This window comes from Eschrichtius robustus, chromosome 19, assembly GCF_028021215.1.
Source record: "Eschrichtius robustus isolate mEscRob2 chromosome 19, mEscRob2.pri, whole genome shotgun sequence".
Taxonomy (NCBI): Eukaryota; Metazoa; Chordata; class Mammalia; order Artiodactyla; family Eschrichtiidae; genus Eschrichtius; species Eschrichtius robustus.
The window spans coordinates 51031355-51053085 of NC_090842.1; the positions used below are offsets into that span (position 1 = coordinate 51031355).

General features: G+C 39.7%; 1 protein-coding gene across 2 annotated transcripts in view; it reads left to right on the forward strand.

Annotated features, from left to right (window-relative positions):
- Positions 1–3970, forward strand: part of DPY19L3 (dpy-19 like C-mannosyltransferase 3) — a 69758-nt gene extending 65788 nt beyond the window's left edge. For both annotated transcript variants that reach the window (XM_068528727.1, XM_068528728.1), the window contains one exon: positions 249–3970. In XM_068528727.1, coding sequence (XP_068384828.1) covers positions 249–410 — 162 coding nt within the window. In that variant the 3' untranslated portion in view covers positions 411–3970. The remainder of the gene's footprint in view (positions 1–248) is intronic.
- The last annotated feature ends 17761 nt before the right edge of the window (positions 3971–21731 follow it).

Sequence of the window (21731 nt, forward strand, 5' to 3'; positions counted from 1 at the left end):
GTTCTGCTTCTAGCTTTGCCATTAAAGGTGAACATTGTTTGACACCGAACTCTGCTCTTCAGCCTAGGGTCACACTTCCAAAGGGGAAAGGAATGGACCAGATGATCTCCAAGCAGCCATTGACATTCGTTCAGTTTAAGTTCACTAGCATGTCATTCTTAAAGAAACCCAATCCCTATTCCTACTTCTGTTTGTCTTTTGTAAATACGATTTTTTTCCAAGTTGTATTGGTTTTGTTTTGGCTTTAGATGATGGATGGCCCAGGAGAGAATGATCCAGATTTGAAACTTGCAGGCCACCCTCGCTTTTGCGAAGAGATAAAAAGAAACCTGCCCCCCTACACAGCATACTTCACTAGAGTGTTTCAGAACAAAACATTCCACGTTTACAAGTTATCCAGAAACAAGTAACAGAGCTTTCTATTTAATCTCTATTTTTGATATGTGAAACTCCATCATAATGAAACTCAATAGATAACGTTTCAAATGTAATTAGGTAACCGGTACCTTAAAGCTGTGATATGATTAAGTCTACAAATGTTTACACAAGCGTTACCATCTTTGAAAGTATCTTATACATGCTTCAGTCTCTGTCTTGTTTCATCAATGTTCTTTAGCCTAAATGTTTTCAACTTTCTAAAAGTGATCTAGAATTTTGTTGTTGGGGAGAACAGTTAAGTGTTCCATAGGTAGCCTGAACAGCTGCATATCATGTTGGAAATCTAGAGCCTGTTTCAAGATTTGAAATACTTCTAATTTTTAATTGACTTACAACAGCTATAGTTGAATCGAATTGAGGGGATACATAATTAAATTATTTAATATTTTTTCACTAGTGAAGACCAACTGGTGGCTTTTTAAAAAGCTCTCTATTGTCCTGTTTCACCTAAAAATTTTATAATGTTTTTCATTTGTCATGCTTTTAATATTTTTTTAAAAATCATGTTAGGTCTTCATATGTATCTAAAATTTTTTGTTGTGCTCCATCTGAAATGTAATGTGTAGCACTTCAGGAGTACGTGTCAGTGTGTGTATGTGTGTACACGCGCATGTGCATGAATGTTTTAATGCTGGACACAGAAAAGTGTTACAAGTTCCGTATTGTAAGTCCTTAAGGCAGCAGAAATGTTATGTAGCTGAGTAGAATTTGTTACTGTATAGTGTTACTATTTTAAAACCTGTTGATACTATTTAATCTATCCTGCAAGTAAGAAAATTCTTCTTCATTTCTTACTCATTCAAATTTACTGGGTTTGCAAAATTTTGTAAACTCTTTGTTTTTAGCCTTTGTATTTTTTACAGCCTAGAACCTTGCAAAGTCTTACTATTTTTAAAATGTTGTATCTTAACTAACTCACTACTATGATATTTTTGGCAGAGAGCATTTTCATACCAAGTTTGATTTGTGGTCTCCAATCTTACTGTGAGGGCCCTTAATAGGTTGTTCTTTTTCTTACTCAAAGGTAACCAAGTGCCTCTAAGTCATGCTTATTTGTAAACAACGAAGAGGATTATGTGTACCTTGTACCTGCTCAAAAAATTTTTGATAATTGCTTTTGTAATTAATTTCTAATGATAGGGACATGTAAAAGTTACTGATAAAAGCATACTGTGTATTTAATTAAATCAAGATGGCTAATGAAATTAACTTTCACCTCTCATGCCAGTTGGAAATGATTTAAATATTTCTCCTTACAATTGTGTTGAAGTAAATCACCGTAGACATGAAGATGGATATATCACATGTTCAAATGATTTTCTATTCAGCTACTACTTATTAAGCAGTATTCAAAAAGAAATTTTACACTATCATGTCGGGTTCAAGGAAGGATACTTGGCTTTTATCAAAACTTATTTAAATAAAAAATTGACAGTAGCTGGGTTGTTAAATTATGCAACTGAAACTCCTGAATTATATCTTTCTTGTATCCCTTAATAAGGTTGGAGACCACTGCAGTTTAGGATAATACAGTAATAAAACATTTTAATCAGTACTAAAACTTTAATTAAGCCAGTAATGATGCATGCCTATTGCAGCTGACAGCATGGGTCAGTCCATCCTTCAGTGAGTGCCTTACTCTAATTGAAACCAAGCACATGTAAGGTACAACGTGTTAGACTATCTAGTTACGTTTTTAAAACCCTCTATTACCTTCTCAGAAATATTTCAGTTTATTTTAAATATTCCTGTATTATTAATCTATGCATTTGGGTATTTGGAGTTTCAGTATACAAGAAACATGTACTTAAATTTTTATGCTTATCATCACCACATTGTTCGCATACAGTAATCCTTTTTTCACAGTTTAGGTGCCACTTGTTGCCAAAACACTTAGTGTTCAGTCTTTAGTGAAAAATACAAAGTGCCAAAAAATCTTGCAAGACAGAATCCATACATACACTCTTTCCAAAACACTGTGACCATGTATAGTTGACATTTTTATTTCCTGATGACCAAATCTCTTAATGAATCATGTTAAATATTTTTAGTGCTCCTCAGTATTCTCTTTTATGACCTTCTCATTGGAGTACACGGGAGGAAAGAGAGGAAAAGCGGCTGACCCTGGCTCTCTAAGCTCCCTGCCACACGATCTCAGTGGCTGTGCTAATGTTTGGTAATATCCTCAAATTACGGCTGTATTTTATGGGTAGAAAGACCACTTGATTTTGCTTCAGAGTTAGCATTCAAAAGAACCTCTAAGTACAGTAAGTGCTCTTAATTAACCTTTACTTACGTGACTCACCGGGTCCCTTCACAGTGTCCATCCCTCTTGTAAGCTGACTTTGGCCCAGCGCCACTGGGGGCTGCTCCCTGGCATTCTCACGCCTCTGCTCTCTCCTTTGAGTTCTCTGCCTGCGCCAACCTTGTCTGCATGCTCTACTTCCCGCTGTAAATACACGATTCAACATAAACCCAGGAAATTTTGCTCTAAAATGAAAGGGTTATTTCTGCAAAAATTAGCTTGAATGCTTTGGTAAGATTTGATAAAGGTTGCTGCTAATAAAAATTACTTTTAAATTAATTGTGGTTGGGAAAATTATAAAATATTGGGAGAACTTAAAATTCAAGAAAATTTCTGAGCTTAGATTGCTTCACAGATTTATTTTAGTACTCATTTCACCTTAAAAAAAATCTAGACTGATCAGAAGGTATTAAAAAGTACCCAAATCATATTATTGGTATGATTTATGCAAAAATAAAACTGTAATCATTGGACCCTTATGCAAAGGAAAGGCCTCGGCTTTACATCAAAAGATGAGCAAATGAATGTACAATTATACATTTGAAGTTATGATTGCCTACTTTAACCAACTTTAACTTCATTAAATGACCAACTACAGATACTGATCCCAGTGGCTAATCTACTTCTTCTAGGGTTGAAAGGTTCCAGTCACTTTATTACAGACTTAAAAAATAGGAATTCATTTCAGATATATTAGCCAGGAGCATAATTAGGTGTTATCTAGGCCATTTGTTGTCCACTTAAAGGTGATTTTCTTGACCTTTGTGAGATCAACTAAATAAGTGTGTGTGTGTGTGTGTGTGTGTGTATATGTGTTGGGTTGGTGCTGGTGTTGGCAAGGACATATGTAGATATTTCATCTGGTCTGCATCTTTACAATTAACTAAAAAGGTTTATTCTGATTCCACATGAACCTTGTAACAATTTTAGCTCATCTTTGGCCAAAACTTACCTGAATTAACTAGAAATAGTCCATTTTTAAATTTTCATTTAAACGTTGGAATTAATAGAAAGACAAAATGTTCTCAGATCATGTATCTTGGCCAGTATGCTCCGAAATGCTTTATATATGACAACCTTTTGGCATAGAAGAGAGTGCTTGTCTGTTCATGGAAAAAACCTTTTAGAATGAGAGAGTGGCTTACTTTCTTGTGGCAATTGATTTTCTGTACTTAGTATCGTATGGGTAAAATCTTACAAAGAGCTTTTATAATTTGTTGTACTGGATTGTATGAAGATTATGTACTAAATAAAGCTCTTTTAAGTTACACGAGATGAGTGTCTTTCATTTCTTTGAAGGTCAAAAACCAAGGAACTGACTTAATTGGAGTGTATTAAATAGGTGCTAAATAAAGTATAATCACTAAAAGATGGATGTGACAAGGTCTTAATTGTACTTGCTAATGTTGAAGGGGTTTCTTTTTTTCACAAAATTTGGTTTGATAGCTACTTATTTGCTTTACTTGAACCTCAAGGTTATAGTTAAGAGTTCTAAAGAGAAGGCTGCTGTCAGCTGAATTTATCCTCAAAGAGATAAATGCTGTTGTTTTGACCTTTGGATTTGTTTCTACTGCTTGACTAAACTCTCAATCTTTAGTAACTCAGGAAAATGGGTGGTGGTTCACATTTTTGGTAAGATTGTATAGATAACAAATATGCTTGACTGTTAGGTTGTTCAAAGCAGATATTGAAATTCCAAGCAGAAATGGTCAGGGAGACGGATATACTTCCAAATAGAAGAAAACGGCAGTGGGATCTCAAATATTCGGTACTGACTCTTTATAAGTATACAATTCAGTGTACTTACACTAAAGCTATTAAGTACATGTTGCTGGAATGGTCTGGCAAATTAAGAATTGCAAACAATATAGATAAGCGAGAGATTCGGGATATGAATGAACCGAATGTGTAGTGGTTTGACATGTGACGCAGGCACGTGGCAGATGAAATGCTAGTTCTCTGCCCCTCATCTCAAAACTTTTCAGTTATTTATTTTTATTTTTATTTTTTGCCACGCCATGCAGCACATGGGATCTTAGTTCCCCAACCACGGATCAAACCCATGTCCCCTGCCGTGGAAGCACAGAGTCTTAGCCACTGGACCTCCAGGGAAGTCCCCCTTTTCAGTTAATTTGATATTTAGACATTTGCTTTGTAGGATTGTTCTTCGAAGTGCAGATAGCAGAAGCATAGTGTAATGTGAAATCAATTTAGTGGGTCGCAACCAACATTTAGTGGTTGAGAGAGAGAGAGGAAAGAGGGAGGAGGGGGGAGAGAGAGGGAAAGGGAAGGGAGAGAGTGGACACCCAATACGGTAAATGTAAGTATTGTTTTGTGAAATATTTGTTTCAGTTATACATGTCGTTATTTGTGCTCTGGGGTGCAATGTCAAATGTATTTCTTACTGTGAGTTTATAGTCAGTTTGAAAGCCATGCCCTTATAGCAGGGAGGATTCTGGGAAGATGGCAGTTTGAACTTGGCTCTGTCTTGTCCCCCAACTCTACTGTAGAAGAACTCTTTGAACAATGATGATATTAAAGAATTAAAAATTTTAGGTGTGATATAGACATTGTTATACATTGTTATTTTCTTAGGTCTTTATCTTTTAGAATATATACTGAAATATTTACAGGTGGAATTATATATGTATAGGGTTCATATCAAAGTAATTTTGTGAGGCATGTAGATGAAACAAGGTTGGCCATGAGTTGATATAGTATAAGCTAGTTTGGGATTTTTCATATAGAAAAAAAAAATTAAAACTAACAAATCAGGAAACTAGGAAGATTAAAATTTAAAAGGTAAGAACTGAAATCAATTATCTAGGGAAATAGTAGAATAAACAACTCCTCCCCACCAAAAAATGCTGCATCTTTTAAAAAGATTAATGAAAAAAACACCTGGTAAACCTGATTAAGAAAAAGAGCAAAAGAAGACATAATCCACAGATAGGTTAAAAAGGAAAACTACAGCCTGGCCAATACAGAGTATTTTGCAGCAACTGACAGGACTACCATCTTTTTCTTTTTTAATTTATTTATTTTTGGCTGTGTTGGGTCTTCATTGCTGCGCGTGGGCTTTCTCTAGTGGCAGCGAGTGGGGGCTACTCTTTGTTGTGGTGCGCAGACTTCTCATTGCGGTGGCTACTCTTGTTGCAGAGCATGGGCTCTAGGCACGCGGGCTTCAGTAGTTGTGGCTTGTGGGCTCTAGAGCACAGGCTCAGTAGTTGTGGTGCACAGGCTTAGTTGCTCTGTGCATGTGAGATCTTCCCGGACCAGGGTTCGAACCTGTGTTCCCTGCATTGGCAGGCAGATTCTTTTTTTTTTTTTTTAACATCTTTATTGGAGTATAATTGCTTTACAATGGTGTGTTAGTTTCTGCTTTATAACAAAGTGAATCAGCTATACATATACATATATCCCCATATCTCCTCCCTCTTGCATCTCCCTCCCACCCTCCCTATCCCAGCCCTCTAAGTGGACACAAAGCACCGAGCTGATCTCCCTGTGCTACGCAGGGCAGGCGGATTCTTAACCACTGTGCCACCAGGGAAATCCAGGACTACCATCTTTGAAAGAAGGGAAGCACACAAGGTGAGTCCCAGTCTCACCCTGGCTTTCTCCCCTTAAAGTCTTTCCCAAACCATGGCACAGGGAAAATGGAGCTCAAGCAGAGAATGACAGTCTTACTGAAAGAAAGAGATTGGAGTTCATGGATGCTCCGATGGCTGACATTTGGTAGGAGGTGGAAGGGCAGGGTACCAGAGAGGAGGGGATTGCAAAAGAGAAAATCTGAGAAGTCCTTTTGGGTCCTTGGCCAATTCATAACCTGCACATGTATGGCTTAGCAGAGAACATCTAATAAGTAACAGAGCTGAACAGAGATTTCAGAGGTTATATAGTGCTGAGGAGACGTTGGAATTGGGGTCCAGCCAGCATGAAGAGGCCATGGCGAACCCCCCAATAATTTGAGACCCAAGAAAAGCTATACCTTTTCCTAGGAGTAGAGGCTATTATCCTATCTGCCTGTCAAAAGCAAATATAAGTCTACTATGAAGGATGATAACCTTATCCATGGCCTCAAATTATCTCTACAATTCCTTACATACAATGTCTAGCACTCAATCAAAAATAACTAGGAATAATAAAAAAGCAAGACTGAAACAGAAACTGAAATAGAAACAGAACCACAGTCTAATTAGATATTGAAGTTTAAAGCATAGACTTTTAAAATAACTGCTTATTGTATTCAAGAAATTAAATGACAAGATGGAAAATTTAGGTGAACTGAAAACTATAAAAAAGAACACAATGGAAATACTAGAATTGAAAAATGTAATAAGTACTCAGTGAAGGGTTAAATAGCAAATTAGACACAGCTGAAGGGAGAATTGATCAACTAGATGATAGGCTAGAAGAAAATATTCAGGCTAAAACATAAAGGAGAAAAGGATGAACAACGAAAGAGCATGAGACATATATTAGAGCATTTCGCTTTATCCTGTAAGTGTAACTGAAGCCCCACAAAGAGAAGAAAGAGAATGGGGCTATATGACTTTGGACAAGCTATCTGTACTATTAGCTTCAGTTTCCTTTTTTGTAAATAGAGGTTTGATAATTACCTATATGGTCATTGACTGGATTAAATGACATGACATTTAAACCACTAGACCTAATACTTTGTACATGGTGAGTACAATAGGTGGAAGCTACAGGGTATCACCATCATCATCATCATCAAAATCAGATAATAAAGACATGTTAAAGAGCCCTTGGTAATTCTATGTGAGCTATTCTTACGTTGCTATAGAAAATATCTTTAAAAAACAAAACAAAATAAAACAAAAACCTTTAGGGACTCAGAAGGAGGTTAACAGGAACAGCTTGTAAGGAAACCAACTTCTTAGTAATTTCTGAGTTAGTTACATATTTACATCACAAAGAGAGGTGTGTTTGTGTCTGTTTCTGGGTATGTATGTGTATAGAAGAGAGGAAAAAAGAGCCATAGAAAAAGACTGAGAAGCTGATGGCCTGCATGTTTTTGGAAGCAACATCATTATTGAAAAATGTCAAAGCCCTGCCAAAAAGCACATATTCATAAAGAAAGCAGAAGTGTCTGATTGTGTATGAATCTACTTAAGAGAGGGAGGGGAGTGAAGGAACGTGGTTTCAGGATTAGCACAGTAATTAGAACAGCAGTGTGCTAATTAAGGCTCATAAATTTAATGAAACTATTAGCATTTTCTCTTGCAAGAAAAGGTGGATCCCCCTCCCCCCAGGAAATGACACCTGTGAAAAATTACCTCCCTTATCATTGCTATTAAGATTATTTACATAACTTGTGCTCATTCAGAATTCACTGCTGTTAATGCTTTTTTTTTTTTTTTTTTACAATGCCTGATCTCATGCTAGATTCTCTCTCTGGCCAGGAAAGTGTTTGGGGATTGTTGATAATTAACGGTGTAGTACAAATGGACAAAACCATTGTTAGGGGACCTACTGTACAGCTATTTTGCTCTGTCTTTGTGGGCAGCGTTTTTGTTTGTTTAATAGAAAATCTGAATCTCAAGAGCTTGGTGGGTTATGAACATTATGAACACAACCTTCCCTATGCCATCATTCAGCTCAGTGATTCCTTCCATGAGAACTTAGCACCTACTCTGTGACAGGGTGAGGCCTGAGGATAGGGAAGGTCCTATGATATAAACATGAATAAAAATATCCTGTTGTACTGAGTGAAAATGGTTATGATGATATGCTTCAGACAGAGCTATAAAAACTCCTCTAAGGGAAAACAAAGTTAGGAAGTTTCATGTTGAGAGTTAACAGAAAACCTAACTCTGGCTTAAACCATAAAAGGAATTTATTAGCACATTAGGCCTTTAGGTATGACTTAATCTAATGCCCCAGTGATTAAATGGACTCAATTAATATTTATTGATACCCATAGGCACTGGGAACACATTAGTGTACAAGACAGACAAGGTCCATGGTTTCACTGAACTTATATTTTAGTGGAGGATACACACAATTGATTAGAAAAAATATAAGAAAATGCCAAATGTTTGAAGAGACTTAAAATAAGATGTTGCGATAGAATGTAATTAGGGGGTTACTTGGTTTTAAGTGCTCAGAAAGGCTTCTTTGAGGAGATGGCATTTAGGATTTGACTGACAAGAAGGAGGCAAGTAGGTGGGAGGAGCCTGGTGCGACTAAGGGTCAGAAATGAGAACATGGGGAAAGGAGAGAGTGGTAGAAGTATGCAGACATCAGACCACATATGCCACAGTAAAGAGGATGAATTTTACTCCAAATGTGGTAGAAAAACATTGGAGGATTGAGCAGAGTAGTGACATTATCTAATTTTTGTTTCAAAAAGAAGGAGCCATGGATGCTATATTCATTTTCTGTTGCTGCCATATCAAATTACCAAGATACGCTTAAAACATTACAGTTATGTTTTCTCTCAGTTTTGTAGTCAGAAGTCTGCATGGCTCAGCTGTTTCCTCTGCTCAAAGTCTCACAAGGTTGAAATCGAGGTTCCCTTCTGAGGGTTCTAGGGATGAGTCCATTTCCAGCCTCATTCTGATTGTTGGCAGAATTCACTTCCATGCACGTGTAGAACTAAGGTTCTCGTTCCTTTGCTGGCTCTCAGCTGGGGACCACCCTTAGCTCCTAGTGCTCTCTCTGTGGTCCTTGCTATAGCCCCCTACACCTCAGGACCAGCAACAAGGTGTCGGAGCCCCACGCTGCTGCATCACTTCTACCTCCTGTCTGCTGCATCTTTCTGATTTCAGCTGGGAAAGTTCTCCACTTTTAAGGGCTAGTGGCATTAGATTGGACCCACCAGAAAATATAGGATAATCTCCCTGTCTCAAGGTTTATAACCTTTCAACACATCTGCAAAGACCGTTTTGCCAAGTAACATGACATATTCACAGGTTCTGGAGATTAGGAAGTGGAAATTGGGGGCAGGGGGCATTATTCAGCCTACCACAGATGCCATGTGGAAATTAGACTTGGCTGGGCAGAGGGTAAGATTGGAAGCAGGATGACCAGTATAAGGGTATTTCAGTAGTCCAGTTAAAAGGTTATGGTTTGGGGAACAGAATGGTAGTGATGGAGAAGGAAGAGAAGTGGGGTTAATAGGAGTTGCTGGTGGATTATACACTGGGAATAAGGGTAAAGTCAAGGGTAACACCTAGATTTTTCTTTTTGACTTGGGTAACTGGGTATAGGATGGTAGTGCCTTTTCTTGAGATGGAAAAGATTGGCATGATAGTCATTATTGGTGTTCAACAAATATCTCTGGTTCTCCCCTCCCCCTGCCTCCCTTTCGGTTGGACGCAGTCCTATGACTAGTTCTGGCCAATGAAATGTGTCACTTCTGTGTCAGAGCATTTACCTGCCAGTACAAAATCCTCAAGAACTCTCTCGCAGTTGGTGGTTGCTTCTCCCGCAGCCTGGGTCCTGAGAAAGGAAGGTGTGGAACAAAGCTTCCTACCAGCTTGCGTTCAACATGTAGGGTAAGAAATAAACGTTTGTTCTTTTAAGTCACCTTGATTTAGGGTTGTTTGTTATTGCACCTCAGTCTCACCTATCCTGACCTGACATACTGGGGAAGGAACAGCCCTTCTGCAGGAGCAAGAATAAAGAGTTACGAATTGGCCATGTTAAGTTTGAGATGCTTAATCAACGCTGTGTCCGGGAAGTGGGCCTCTCTGTCCACTTTGCTGCGCTCCTTCAATTAGTATTAACATATTATCTCCATCCTCATAGACCTCTTCCTGCTTCTAGACTAGCTGTCAGTTGCTCTCAAGATCTATATGCTGGCATGGTTCAGGTTCAGAGGGGAGAGAGTATACTTCTGAGATAGGTCAAAGGTCAAAGAATGGAATTTTTTTCTGGTTCATGTGTCCATCTTAGAACCAGTCGCTGAGACCACGGGGATGGGTTATGTTGACAATTTAGGATAATCAGTTTCTCCCTCTGGAGTTGAATGTGAGACAAATTGCATGTAAATCACATGGCTAGGAAAACCAGAGTATTATTGGGAAGGAAGATGCTGAGAAAGCATGTTCAGTACAAGAGAAGAACACATTTTCAAGTTCCTATTGTAGGTCTGGCACAGTGCTTGCTAGGTACTTTGCTTGTATCATCTTATCGGTAATGCCATCCTTCATGGAACCCATTATAAGCACTATTAATCTCAGCTAAACTTGTCGCAGATATCATGTATGTAACTTTTTTCCACCCCCAGATTTCTTTTGACATTTTTTTCCCATGGAAGCCATGAAAACAATAAGTAACATTTGTTTCCAGTGCCACAACTATGATAATTGGCCATGTAGAGAGATGTCTGAAAAACCTATGGTCTGCCCATCTGTAGCAGCTGTGTTACCTGCATTGCCACATCTGCTTCTCAGAGAGTTTGCCCCCTCAGCCTCTTTAACAGGCAGGAGACCACATTCATGATCCCTCACCACAGCTGTCTTACCCTAAGTCGGTTATCTTCCCTAAGTGTAATTGGAAATATGACTTCAGGACCCGACTCGGCCTCCACTGGCAATTTGAATTGTGAAATCATAGGGCAGCTTTGTGCATGCCAAAGCAGACAAAGCCAGCCTCCAGAAAGTGAAGCAGGCACAAAAAGTAGCCATAAGAGGCTGTGTGACCACCCAGTGAAGCAGGGGGAGAAATACTAGGTTGTGGATGACAAGTGCCTACTTGTCCCCCTGAGGCTGGCCTCATGCATTGTTCTTGGGTTCCATGAAGTACCCCTGTTACCTTTCCAATAAGTTAGTTCTTTGACTTGAGCTAGTTTGCGTGTCTGTTTCTAATAACCGAATGACCCCGGATGAAGATACTCTCTGAAGGCAAAGAGTTCTCATGAGTCTGGCTTTCTTAAGGCAGACATCCCTTTCTGATGTTCTTTACTTTCATAAGACCATGTCCATACAGTTAACACAGTACTTGTCATCCTGAATTATGTAAGTTTCTATGCTTCTCACTGTGCTGTGAATTTCCTGAGGGCAGGGACTATTTCTTTCTCATCTTCAAATTCCCAATGGACACTCAGAGTGAGCATATTGCAAGGGTTTATTGCATTGGATTCTGCAGTTAAGATCAGGTTCATATGGCCAAACAATACTCAGTGAGCTATAGTCAGTCGGTTCCTCCCAGGGAGAGGAAGGGAATGAGATCATGGCGCTTAGCAAGCTAACTTTCCCTTCCTACTACCTATCGAAGAAACTGATTCACCTACATTCCAAAAGGAATGTATGAAAATGAAATCTCCACTCAAAAATAACCAGGCATTCAATAGTCCAAAAAAAAAAAAAAGGGACTTCCCTGGTGGCACAGTGGTTAAGAATCCGCCTGCCAATGCAGGGGACACGGGTTCAAGCCCTGGTCCAGGAAGATTCCACATGCCGTGGAGCAACTAAGCCCGTGCGCCACAACTACTGAGCCTGTGCTCTAGAGCCTGCGAGCCACAACTACTGAGCCCGCTCACCACAACTAGTGAAGCCCGCACACCCTAGAGCCCTCAAGCCACAACTATTGAGCCCAAATTCTGCAACTACTGAAGCCCGGGCGCCTAGAGCCCATGCTCCGCCACGAGCAGTAGCCCCTGCTCTCCACAACTAGAGAAAGCCCATGCACAGCAACGAAGACCCAACACAGCCAAAAAGAAATAAAATTTTTTAAAAAACCAAAACTGGTAACAAAAAATATATATACATTAAAAGATATCTATTATGTTATTATTGGATACAGTGCTCTAATATTTATTAGGCCAAATTTAATTTTGTTATTCAGATATTCAATATATATAATTACTTATTTCTTTGTTTCTTCTTGTCAGTTGTTGAGAAAGGTGTTAGAATCTCCCACTGTGGCTGTTGCGTTTGCCTATTTCTCAGTTTACTCCTGTTAATTTCCTTTATATGTCTAGCATTAAGATTTAGAATTGCCATGCCTTCCTGGTGGACGAGTTTCTTTAACATTATGAAATGCCCCACTTAATTTCTAAATGGTGCTTATTGCCTTAGCTTACTTTGTCTGATATTAGCAGAGTCACAGCAATTCTCTTCGCATGGTATATATATATATTTCCACCCTTCTTCTTGGAAACTTTCTGTATTCCTATATTTATGATGTGTCTCTTATAAACTTATAGTTGGGTTTTTTCCTCCATTCTGAAAGTGTTTTCCTTTCAATAGGAGTGTTTAGTCTGTTTAGATTTTAGTGTAATCACTGATAAATACGTTGAGAGACTGATACTAAACAAGTGATTTTGTGTCCTTCTCAGGGCATCACATCTGAAGACACATGATACCATTTTTCTTTTTTCAATGATATTAATTTTGATCACTTAAAGGTGTTGTCCAATTACCCATTGTATAGTTATTAATTATGAAATGATAAAGAGTAAGTGATGTGTGGGGAGATATTTTGAGACCAAAAACCCTGTTCTTCATCAATTCCAACTCCTCCCACTAGATTAACAACCCATCCCTGATCTCATTATTTCAATGTTCACATTCTTCTACATTTGAACAGTTGAAGTCCTTCAAGCTAGATCTTCTGTCTTTTTTACACGCCCTATTATTTATCTTAACCTTTCCTCTCTTTCCGGTACAATAAGACATTCAGTGCTCATTGTGTGTGATTCCTTCCTGAGCCCTATAACCAAACATTTCTCTAAGGGGTTCTGGTCCTTTTGATAGGAAATGGTAAATATTTAGAAACGAAACACTAGATGCTAGGTGTGCTCATTGCTATTGAGCGTTATGGCTTCTAGGCTTTTTCAGTGGACTATGTGAAGAAATATAGAATCACACACACACACATACGCATGCACATATATGCAAGCACAAGAAAATTTAAATACATATATGTGTGTGCATAAATATATACATACATGACTTTGCGCCAATACAGCCATTTCCAGTTCAACCCCACAGTGTTCTTCCTTGCTTTCCCTAAAGTTAAACAAAAACAAACCAAAAAATCAATATTTATGTCTCTTCTTTTGCAGTGAGAACCCCGGTTCCCAATATTATCAATCCAAAATCACATAAAATAGTTTCAGAATTGCTATGCCTGTAAGTCACTATGAAAATCAAACCAACTCAGAAAAGTTCAGTATTTATTTGCAGGTTTTTTTGTTTGTTTGGTTGGTTTTGTTTGGTTGTTTGTTTTTTAGACTGAGGGTATATAGTCAAAGTATTGCGTTCAAATGTTACTCGAATTAATCACTTCCCCCTTTATTGTGGTTGTTATTCTTATGAAACACAGTTGGATTCAGGGGTTTATGTTTGCATCTAGTTTTAGGTTTCCCCCCTCCTCATCCATGCTGTTCTGTTTGTTTGTTCGTTTTAGTATTTAGAACATTAATATGATTACAAAAGTCAAAAAAATCAAAAAGATATTCTCAGAGAACTGTCACTTTCCCCATTAATCTTCCCACCCGTACACAATCCATTTTACTAGTTTCTGGTGTTTATTCTTTCTTTGTTTCTTTTTGCAAAAATAAGCAGATGTGTGTATGTGTTCTTATTTTCCGTTTTTCCTTACACAAAATGAATATATTCTTTTGCACTTTGCTATTTTTGCTTAATAATATATCCTAGAAATCATTCCATATCTTTTCATAGAGATTTTACTCATTTGTTTAATAGCTGTTAAGCCCATTAACATTTTTTAAAATATGTATTTATTTATTTTGGTTGCACCGGGTCTTAGTAGCAGCAGGTGGGCTCCTTAGTTGCGGCTTGTGGGCTCCTTAGTTGTGGACTGCGAACTCTTAGCTGCGGCATGCATGTGGTTCTAGTTCCCTGACCAGGAATCGAACCTAGGCCCCCTGCATTGGGAGCGTGGAGTCTTATCCACTGCACCACCAGGGAAGTCCCAAGCCCATTAACATTTATTGATATGATTGATAATGTTTGGTCTTAATGCCCTCATATTGTTTTAATTATTGTGTATATTATATTTACTGTGTTTCTTTATATGCTATGTCAACTTCTTTCTAAAATTATTTTTTATATTTAGGAAAGCTTATATTTTGTTTCACTGGTTACCTTTGTATTTATACCTTTAATGCTCTTCATTAGGCATAAATGAGAAAAACTCATTTAACTTTTACTATCTGGTGTCTCAGTTGTCTGTTTATTCTCACCTGTTATCTATTCAACAATCAGTGACCATATTCTACTTTTCCCTTTTTCCCTTCTCCTCCAAATTTTAGTCATAATTTTTAGTTGAATTCTTTACACTTTGTCAGAATATATTCTGTTTACTGTTACTTCTCCGCCTGTTGTAAGGTTCTTATATTTTACCCGAAGTGGTATAGTATTATTTGAAGGTATTCTGTAATGAAGGTGCATATTGTAAACCTTAAAGCAATCTCCCCCCACCCCTTGCTTTCTCTCTCTTTACCATACTTTATCTGTAGCTATTTAGACCACACTTGGGAGAATTAATGTCTTAATAAAATTGACTTTATCAAAAACCTTTCCAAGGAGTTCCACTTCCATACTGGTAGCATGAGGAATTCTGTGGTCCTGCTCCCCAGTGAAATAAGCATAAACTGGAAAATAATTTTTTAAATCCAACCATTTAAAGTCTCTGGAAATTTTCTTAAGGGCATACGGCAAACAAACAAAAAACATTTATTCAAGAAAACTTGGTAAAACTTGGTAAAAACAGTACAAGTCTGTAGCATTTGAACACAGCCTGTCCCCTCGTGCTCCCCCTCCCAACTGAGCATGACAGGAAGGCAGGTGCAGATGAGGACACAGGGCTCCCTCCCCGAGCTCCCCGCTCGTGGCTGCGGTATCTTTACAGGAGGCACAGGTCACCAGCATTTCTTACCCCTCCACCCCAGCTGCATGTTGCAACGAATAGATTACAGGCAAGTGTGGTCAAGGGCATGGGGTTCCATTCTTCCACCTAGGTCCCCACGGGTGGAGGCTCTAGCTCAGGGATGGCACACTGAAAACAGCAGGCCCTATTCATAGGGCTGAGGGTCAATGCCAGGAAGAGCAGGTTGGGAAGACCAAAAGCTACCACCCTCCCCCACTGTCCTCCTCCAAAAGCAAGGGTGTCACTCAGAAGAGGGCTACTCCCTCTGCCACCAAGTCCATATGACCCAGCAATCACACTACCTAAATGCGTTGAAAATTTATATCCATTTTTATAGCAACTTTATTCATAACTGCCAGCACTTGGGAACAACCAAGATGTCCTTCAGTTGGTGAATGGATAAACTGTAGTACATCCAGACAATGGAATATGATTCAGCACTGAAAAGAAATCAGCTATCAAGCCATGAGAAGACATAGAGGATCCTTAAATGTGTATTACTAAGTGGAAGAAGCCAGTCTGAAAAGGCTACATGCTGTATGATTCCAATCATATGGCATTCTGGAAAAAGCAAAACTATGGAGACAGTAAAAGGTCAGTGATTTCCCAGGGTTGGTAGAGAGGAAAGGCTGAATAGGCAGAGTACAGAGGATTTTTAGGGAAGTGCGTCCTCCCTAAATATACGTTGGATGCTTGTCATTATACATTTGCCAAAATCCCTACAATGTACACCACCAAGGGTGAATCCTAATGTAAACTGCGGATTTTGGGTGACTAGGATGTGTCGGTGTAGGTTCATCAGTTGTAACAAATGGACTCCTCTGGTGGGAGATGCTGATGGTGGGGAAAGGTGTCTGGGGGCAGGAGGAGCAGGGAGTATATGGGAAGTCTCTGTACTCTCTGCTCAGTTTTGCTGTGAACCTAAAACTGCTCTAAAAAATAAAATCTATTTTTAAGTTAATTAAGTGAAAACCAGTCATAACATGCGCTCAAAACTAACAAAGAAAAAAAGAAATGCAGACTATTTGAGCCTGCTGTGTAATGGCAAGATTATAAAACATGAAGAATGACTACTATCCATGATCAGTTTGGGTTTTTCCAGAAGGACAATATTAAAAGATTCGGCATATTAGCAGCTGAGGTTTCAACATAAATCATTAGCCCATTAACATTTCTGTGATATTTTATGATAATATACAAACTCAGTGAGTGATATTTTAAGAATTCTAACCCAAACAACCAGTGAGCCGTCTGTAAAATCTAAGCTGCTTTCTATCTGACTACCAAAATCTAATGGTACTTGTTACATTAAGATATTTGAAATTAATTTTCCTTCACATATATAATCCACTCCATTAAACTTAAATTATAATTCATATTATTTGCTAATATTTTCTAATATCCTTCCAAGAGATTTGGAGGAAGGTGGCACAAGGGCTACCTACCTACCTTGGGGCTGTTCTGCCCCAGCAGCACCACTTGATAGCAGCATGACCTTGGACAAGAAACACATAAACACAGGAAACCGTGTCTCAGTTTCCTGAACTGTAAAAAGATTAAATCAATAGTCTCATCCCATGAGGCCTGAAAGGATTAAATTAGTTAATAATTTAAAGCTCTCCAACAGTGTCAAGCATGGAGTAAGCACCTAATAAATATTTACTGCTGTTATTAACACAATCTTGACACGTCTTAAAAGGGAGTTTGGCTTGTGTAATTATTCTTCTTACCCAACGGAATAAAATGTTTACCCCTGGTGTGACGAGATCATCTATTAATAGACACTTCCACCCTTTTTTTTTTTTTTTTTTTAACTCCATGACCATTTTGAAACACTTCGTGCCATCAGCAAAAAGTAACCCTAACTTCCCAGAGCACTGGCCACGATTGGACCATTCCAAGCATGGTCCCATAATGAGAGCATTTCCAGATGCCATCCTCTAGGCCTGCAGTTCTCTTCCCTCTTGTTTCCATTTCTACAAGACTCCCTCCCTCCCTCCATTCAACTCTCTGTTCGGATATCACCTTCTACGAGAGGCGTGCCCTACTCACTCTAATGCTGCTTCCTACCATCCATCAGTGCCTACAATTATACTTCTGCTTGTTCTATTTTCTATTTCCTCCACGAGAATGTAAGTTTCAGGAGGGCAAAGACTTTATCTTGTTCACTGCTCTATCCTCTGCTTCCAGAAGCCCCTGCATGCAATCAAGCTGCCTTGGCCCCCTACATAAGAGCCCCCTTCACCCCATCCCTTCCACCTTCCTTTCCTTTAGAGTTTGCATCACCATTTTGTTTACTTATTTTCCATGTCCCCCACTAGAACAGTGTCCATGCCCCCCACTAGAACACCTGCCACCAATAAGACAGCCAGTAAATATTTGTTAATGGATAAAGAGTGTCTGGCACATAATAAATCCTCAGCAAATGTGCTGAATGAGTCCATGTCCCTGAAGATGTCATGGAAAGACTAAAGGAGGGCTAGATTCCCATGGTCCATCAAAGCATCATAAAAATTTCCAACCAAAAAAAAAGAAGAAGAACCTCATTATATCTGACAGAAGGCACACTGGTTCTACCATAAAGCCATGGTTGCTAAGCTCATTTGGGCCCTCAGCTTGGCCCAGAAATCCTATTGTGTTGCTGGTCGACGTACATTCTTTCTCACTTTCCACAACAACCATTTCAAATCTTCTCCCCTCTTTAAACGTCTAGTCCCCTTCCCATCCTACATTCTCAGTACATAAAACCATGTACTAGCTATCTACTGCTGTGTAAAAAATTACCCTAAAACTTAGTGGCTTAAAACATAAAAAGCATTTGTTATCCATGGTTTCTGTTGTTCAGGAATCCAGGGGTGGATTAGCTGGATGCCTCTGGCTCAGGTTCTCACCGGCCTTCAGCCAAGTTGTCGACGGGGTCTGCGTCTCCCCTGAAGACTCAAATGGGACAGGATCCTCTTCCAAGCTCATTCCCATGGTTGTTGGCAGTGTTTGGTTCCTTGTAGGTTGTTGGTTAGAAGGCCCCCTCAGTTCCTCACCTACTGAGCCTTTCCATGGGGCAGCTCACAACATGGCAGCTGACTTTCCTCAAGTGCACTTGCATGCAAGAGCGTTCAAGACAGAAGCCACCGCCTTTCAGGTTATCTCATATCTGAAGTGGCTTCCCATGACCCTGCCATATTGTATTCGGTGGGAGCAAGTCAGTAAGTCCAGCCCACACTCAAGGGAGGGATTACACAAGGGCATGAGCACCAGGAGGCATCACTGGGGGCCGTCTCCAATTTTACAGAGAAAATAGAAGCCATGGCACAAGAACTTTCTCATCTCCTACTTCTTCATCGGCACGGTCCTATTATCGCAACAGAGAAGCTGCCCTACCACCTGTGGTTTTGTTCCCATTTTGATCCTTCTCAAGATGCTTGCAGAATGGATTATCCCTCCTTTGTTACACAGTCAACCTCTCAATGCAACTGGGTCTTTCTCATCAGCCTGTCAGGGTACTCACGACTCTTCTGACAGAAACAAACCAATAAAAGCACAAACCAAATCAATCTAAACCCTCACATCCTCTCCTTCCAACATGTATCTCTCTATTTCTCTCCGTTGTTGAATAGTCCAAATGCCCTTCTCCTTTCCCCCCCAGAAGCTGCATATAGTCACTTTTCAACCCATTCCAAGGTAGATTTGGCAGGATTACTTGCCTAGCAGAGCTCTTGCTGGTCTCACCAATGATGCCATGAGATCTGGTGAACCTTTTTTTTTTTTTTTTTTTTTTTTATTTATTCATTTTTGGCTGTGTTGGGTCTTCGTTTCTGTGCGCGGGCCTTCTCTAGTTGCGGCAAGCGGGGGCCACTCTTCATCGCGGTGCGCGGGCCTCTCACTGTCGCAGCCTCTCCCGTTGCGGAGCACAGGCTCCAGACGCGCAGGCTCAGTAGTTGTGGCTCACGGGCTTAGTTGCTCCGCGGCATGTGGGATCTTCCCAGACCAGGGCTCGAACCCGTGTCCCCTGCATTAGCAGGCGGATTCTTAACCACCGCGCCACCAGGGAAGCCCCTGGTGAACCTTTTTAGTCCTTGTGCTCTCTTAGTTTTAAACACTGGCGATTTACAATAGCCAAGACATGGAAGCAACCTGAATGTCCGACAGATGAATGGATAAAGATGTGGTATATATATATACCATGGAATATTACTCAGCCATAGGAAAGAATGAAATAATGCCATTTGCGGCAACATGGATGGACCTCATACTAAGTGAAGTAAGCCAGACGGAGAAAGACAAATATCATATAATATCGCTTATATGTGGAATCTTAAAAAAATTATACAAATGAACTTATTTACCAAATAGAAATAGACTCACAGACATAGAAAACAAACTTATGGTTACCAAAAGGGAAAGGGGGTGGGGGAGGGATAAATTAGGAGTTTGGGATTAACATATACACACTACTATATACAAAACAGATAACCAGCAAGGACCTACTGTATAGCACAGGAAACTATATTTAATATCTTGTAATAACCTATAACGGAAAAGAATCTGAAAAAGAATATGTATATATCCAAATTTATCCAAACTGAGATACATATACATATATGTATATATATACATATATATATAACTGAATCACTTTGCTGCACACCTGAAACTAACACAGCATTGTAAATCAATTATACCTCAATAAAAAATAAAAATAAACACTGGTGACCATTCCATCCTTTCTGAAATACCCGCTTCCCTTATTTTCTTTTTTTTTTTAACTTTTTTTTATTTTTATTTTTATTTATTTTTTACTTTTTTGGCTGCTTTTGGGTGTTCGTTGCTGCATGCAGGCTTTTCTCTGGTTGCAACAAGCAGGGGCTACTCTTCGTTGTAGTGTACAGGCTTCTCATTGCGGTGGCTTCTCTCGTTGTGGAGCACGGGCTCTAGGCAGGCGGGCTTCAGTAGTTGTGGCACGTGGGCTTCAGTAGTTGTGGCACGCGGGCTTCAGTAGCTGTGGCTCGTGGGCCCTAGAGCGCAGGCTCAGTAGTCGTGGCACATGGGCTTAGTTGTTCCACGGCATGTGGGATCTTCCGGGACCAAGGCTCGAACCTGTGTCTCCTGCATTGACAGGTGGATTCTTAACCACTGCGCCACCAGGGAAGCCCCCGCTTCCCTTATTTTCTAAGACAGTGCTCTCCTGATTCATTCTTATTTCCCTGGCCTCCCCTTCTCTATCTCTTGTGCAGGCATATCTTCTACTACTTTCCCTTTGGGTGTTAGAGTCCCTCAGGGCTTGGTCCCAGGACTTCCCTTCTCCCCTGTATTTTCTCTCCTTGTGGCTTACCATGTCCCCGCTTCCAGGACCACCTAAATGCATATGACTCACAAACTGACTTCTCCAGCCCAGACAAGTACGTACTGGCCTATTCAACATCTCTTCCTTGCTGTATCAAAGGCAGTTCAAGTTCAGCATGTCCAAACAAGCTCATTATTTCTTCCTCCAAACCTGTTCTTTTTCAGTGTTCTCTAGTGTATTTGTTTCTGGGGCTGTTATAACAAATTACCACAAACTTAGTGGCTTAAAACAACAAACTTATGCTTTCACAGTTCTGGAGTCCAGGAGTCTGAAATCAAACCTCCCTCAGAAGGCTAGACCTAAGGGAGAATCCTCCCTTACTTATTCCAGCTGCTGGTGGCTCCAGGTGCCCTTGGCTTGTGGCTGCATCAATTTAGTCTGTGCCTTCACCTTCACGTGACCCTCTCTTCTCCTTGTACGTCTCAAATCTCCCTCTGCCTTTCTCTTAGAAGGACCTGGAAAAATCCAGGATGATTTCATCTCAAGTTCCTAACTTATAAATACCTCTGCAAAGACCTTTTATCCAAATAAGGTCACATTCACAGGTTCTGGGACGTCGACATCTGAGACCATCATTCAACCCACTCCATCTACCTCAGTGAACAGTACCTTCATCCATCCTGCTGTTCAAGCCAGAAACCTGACTATCCTTGCATTATCTTTTCCATTGCTCCTTATCTAACGCATCCAGAAGTCATTCTACTTCTTCTACATGTCTGGTATCTGTCACTTCCCCTCTTTACACAACCTAATCCAAACTAGCGTCACCTCTCTTCT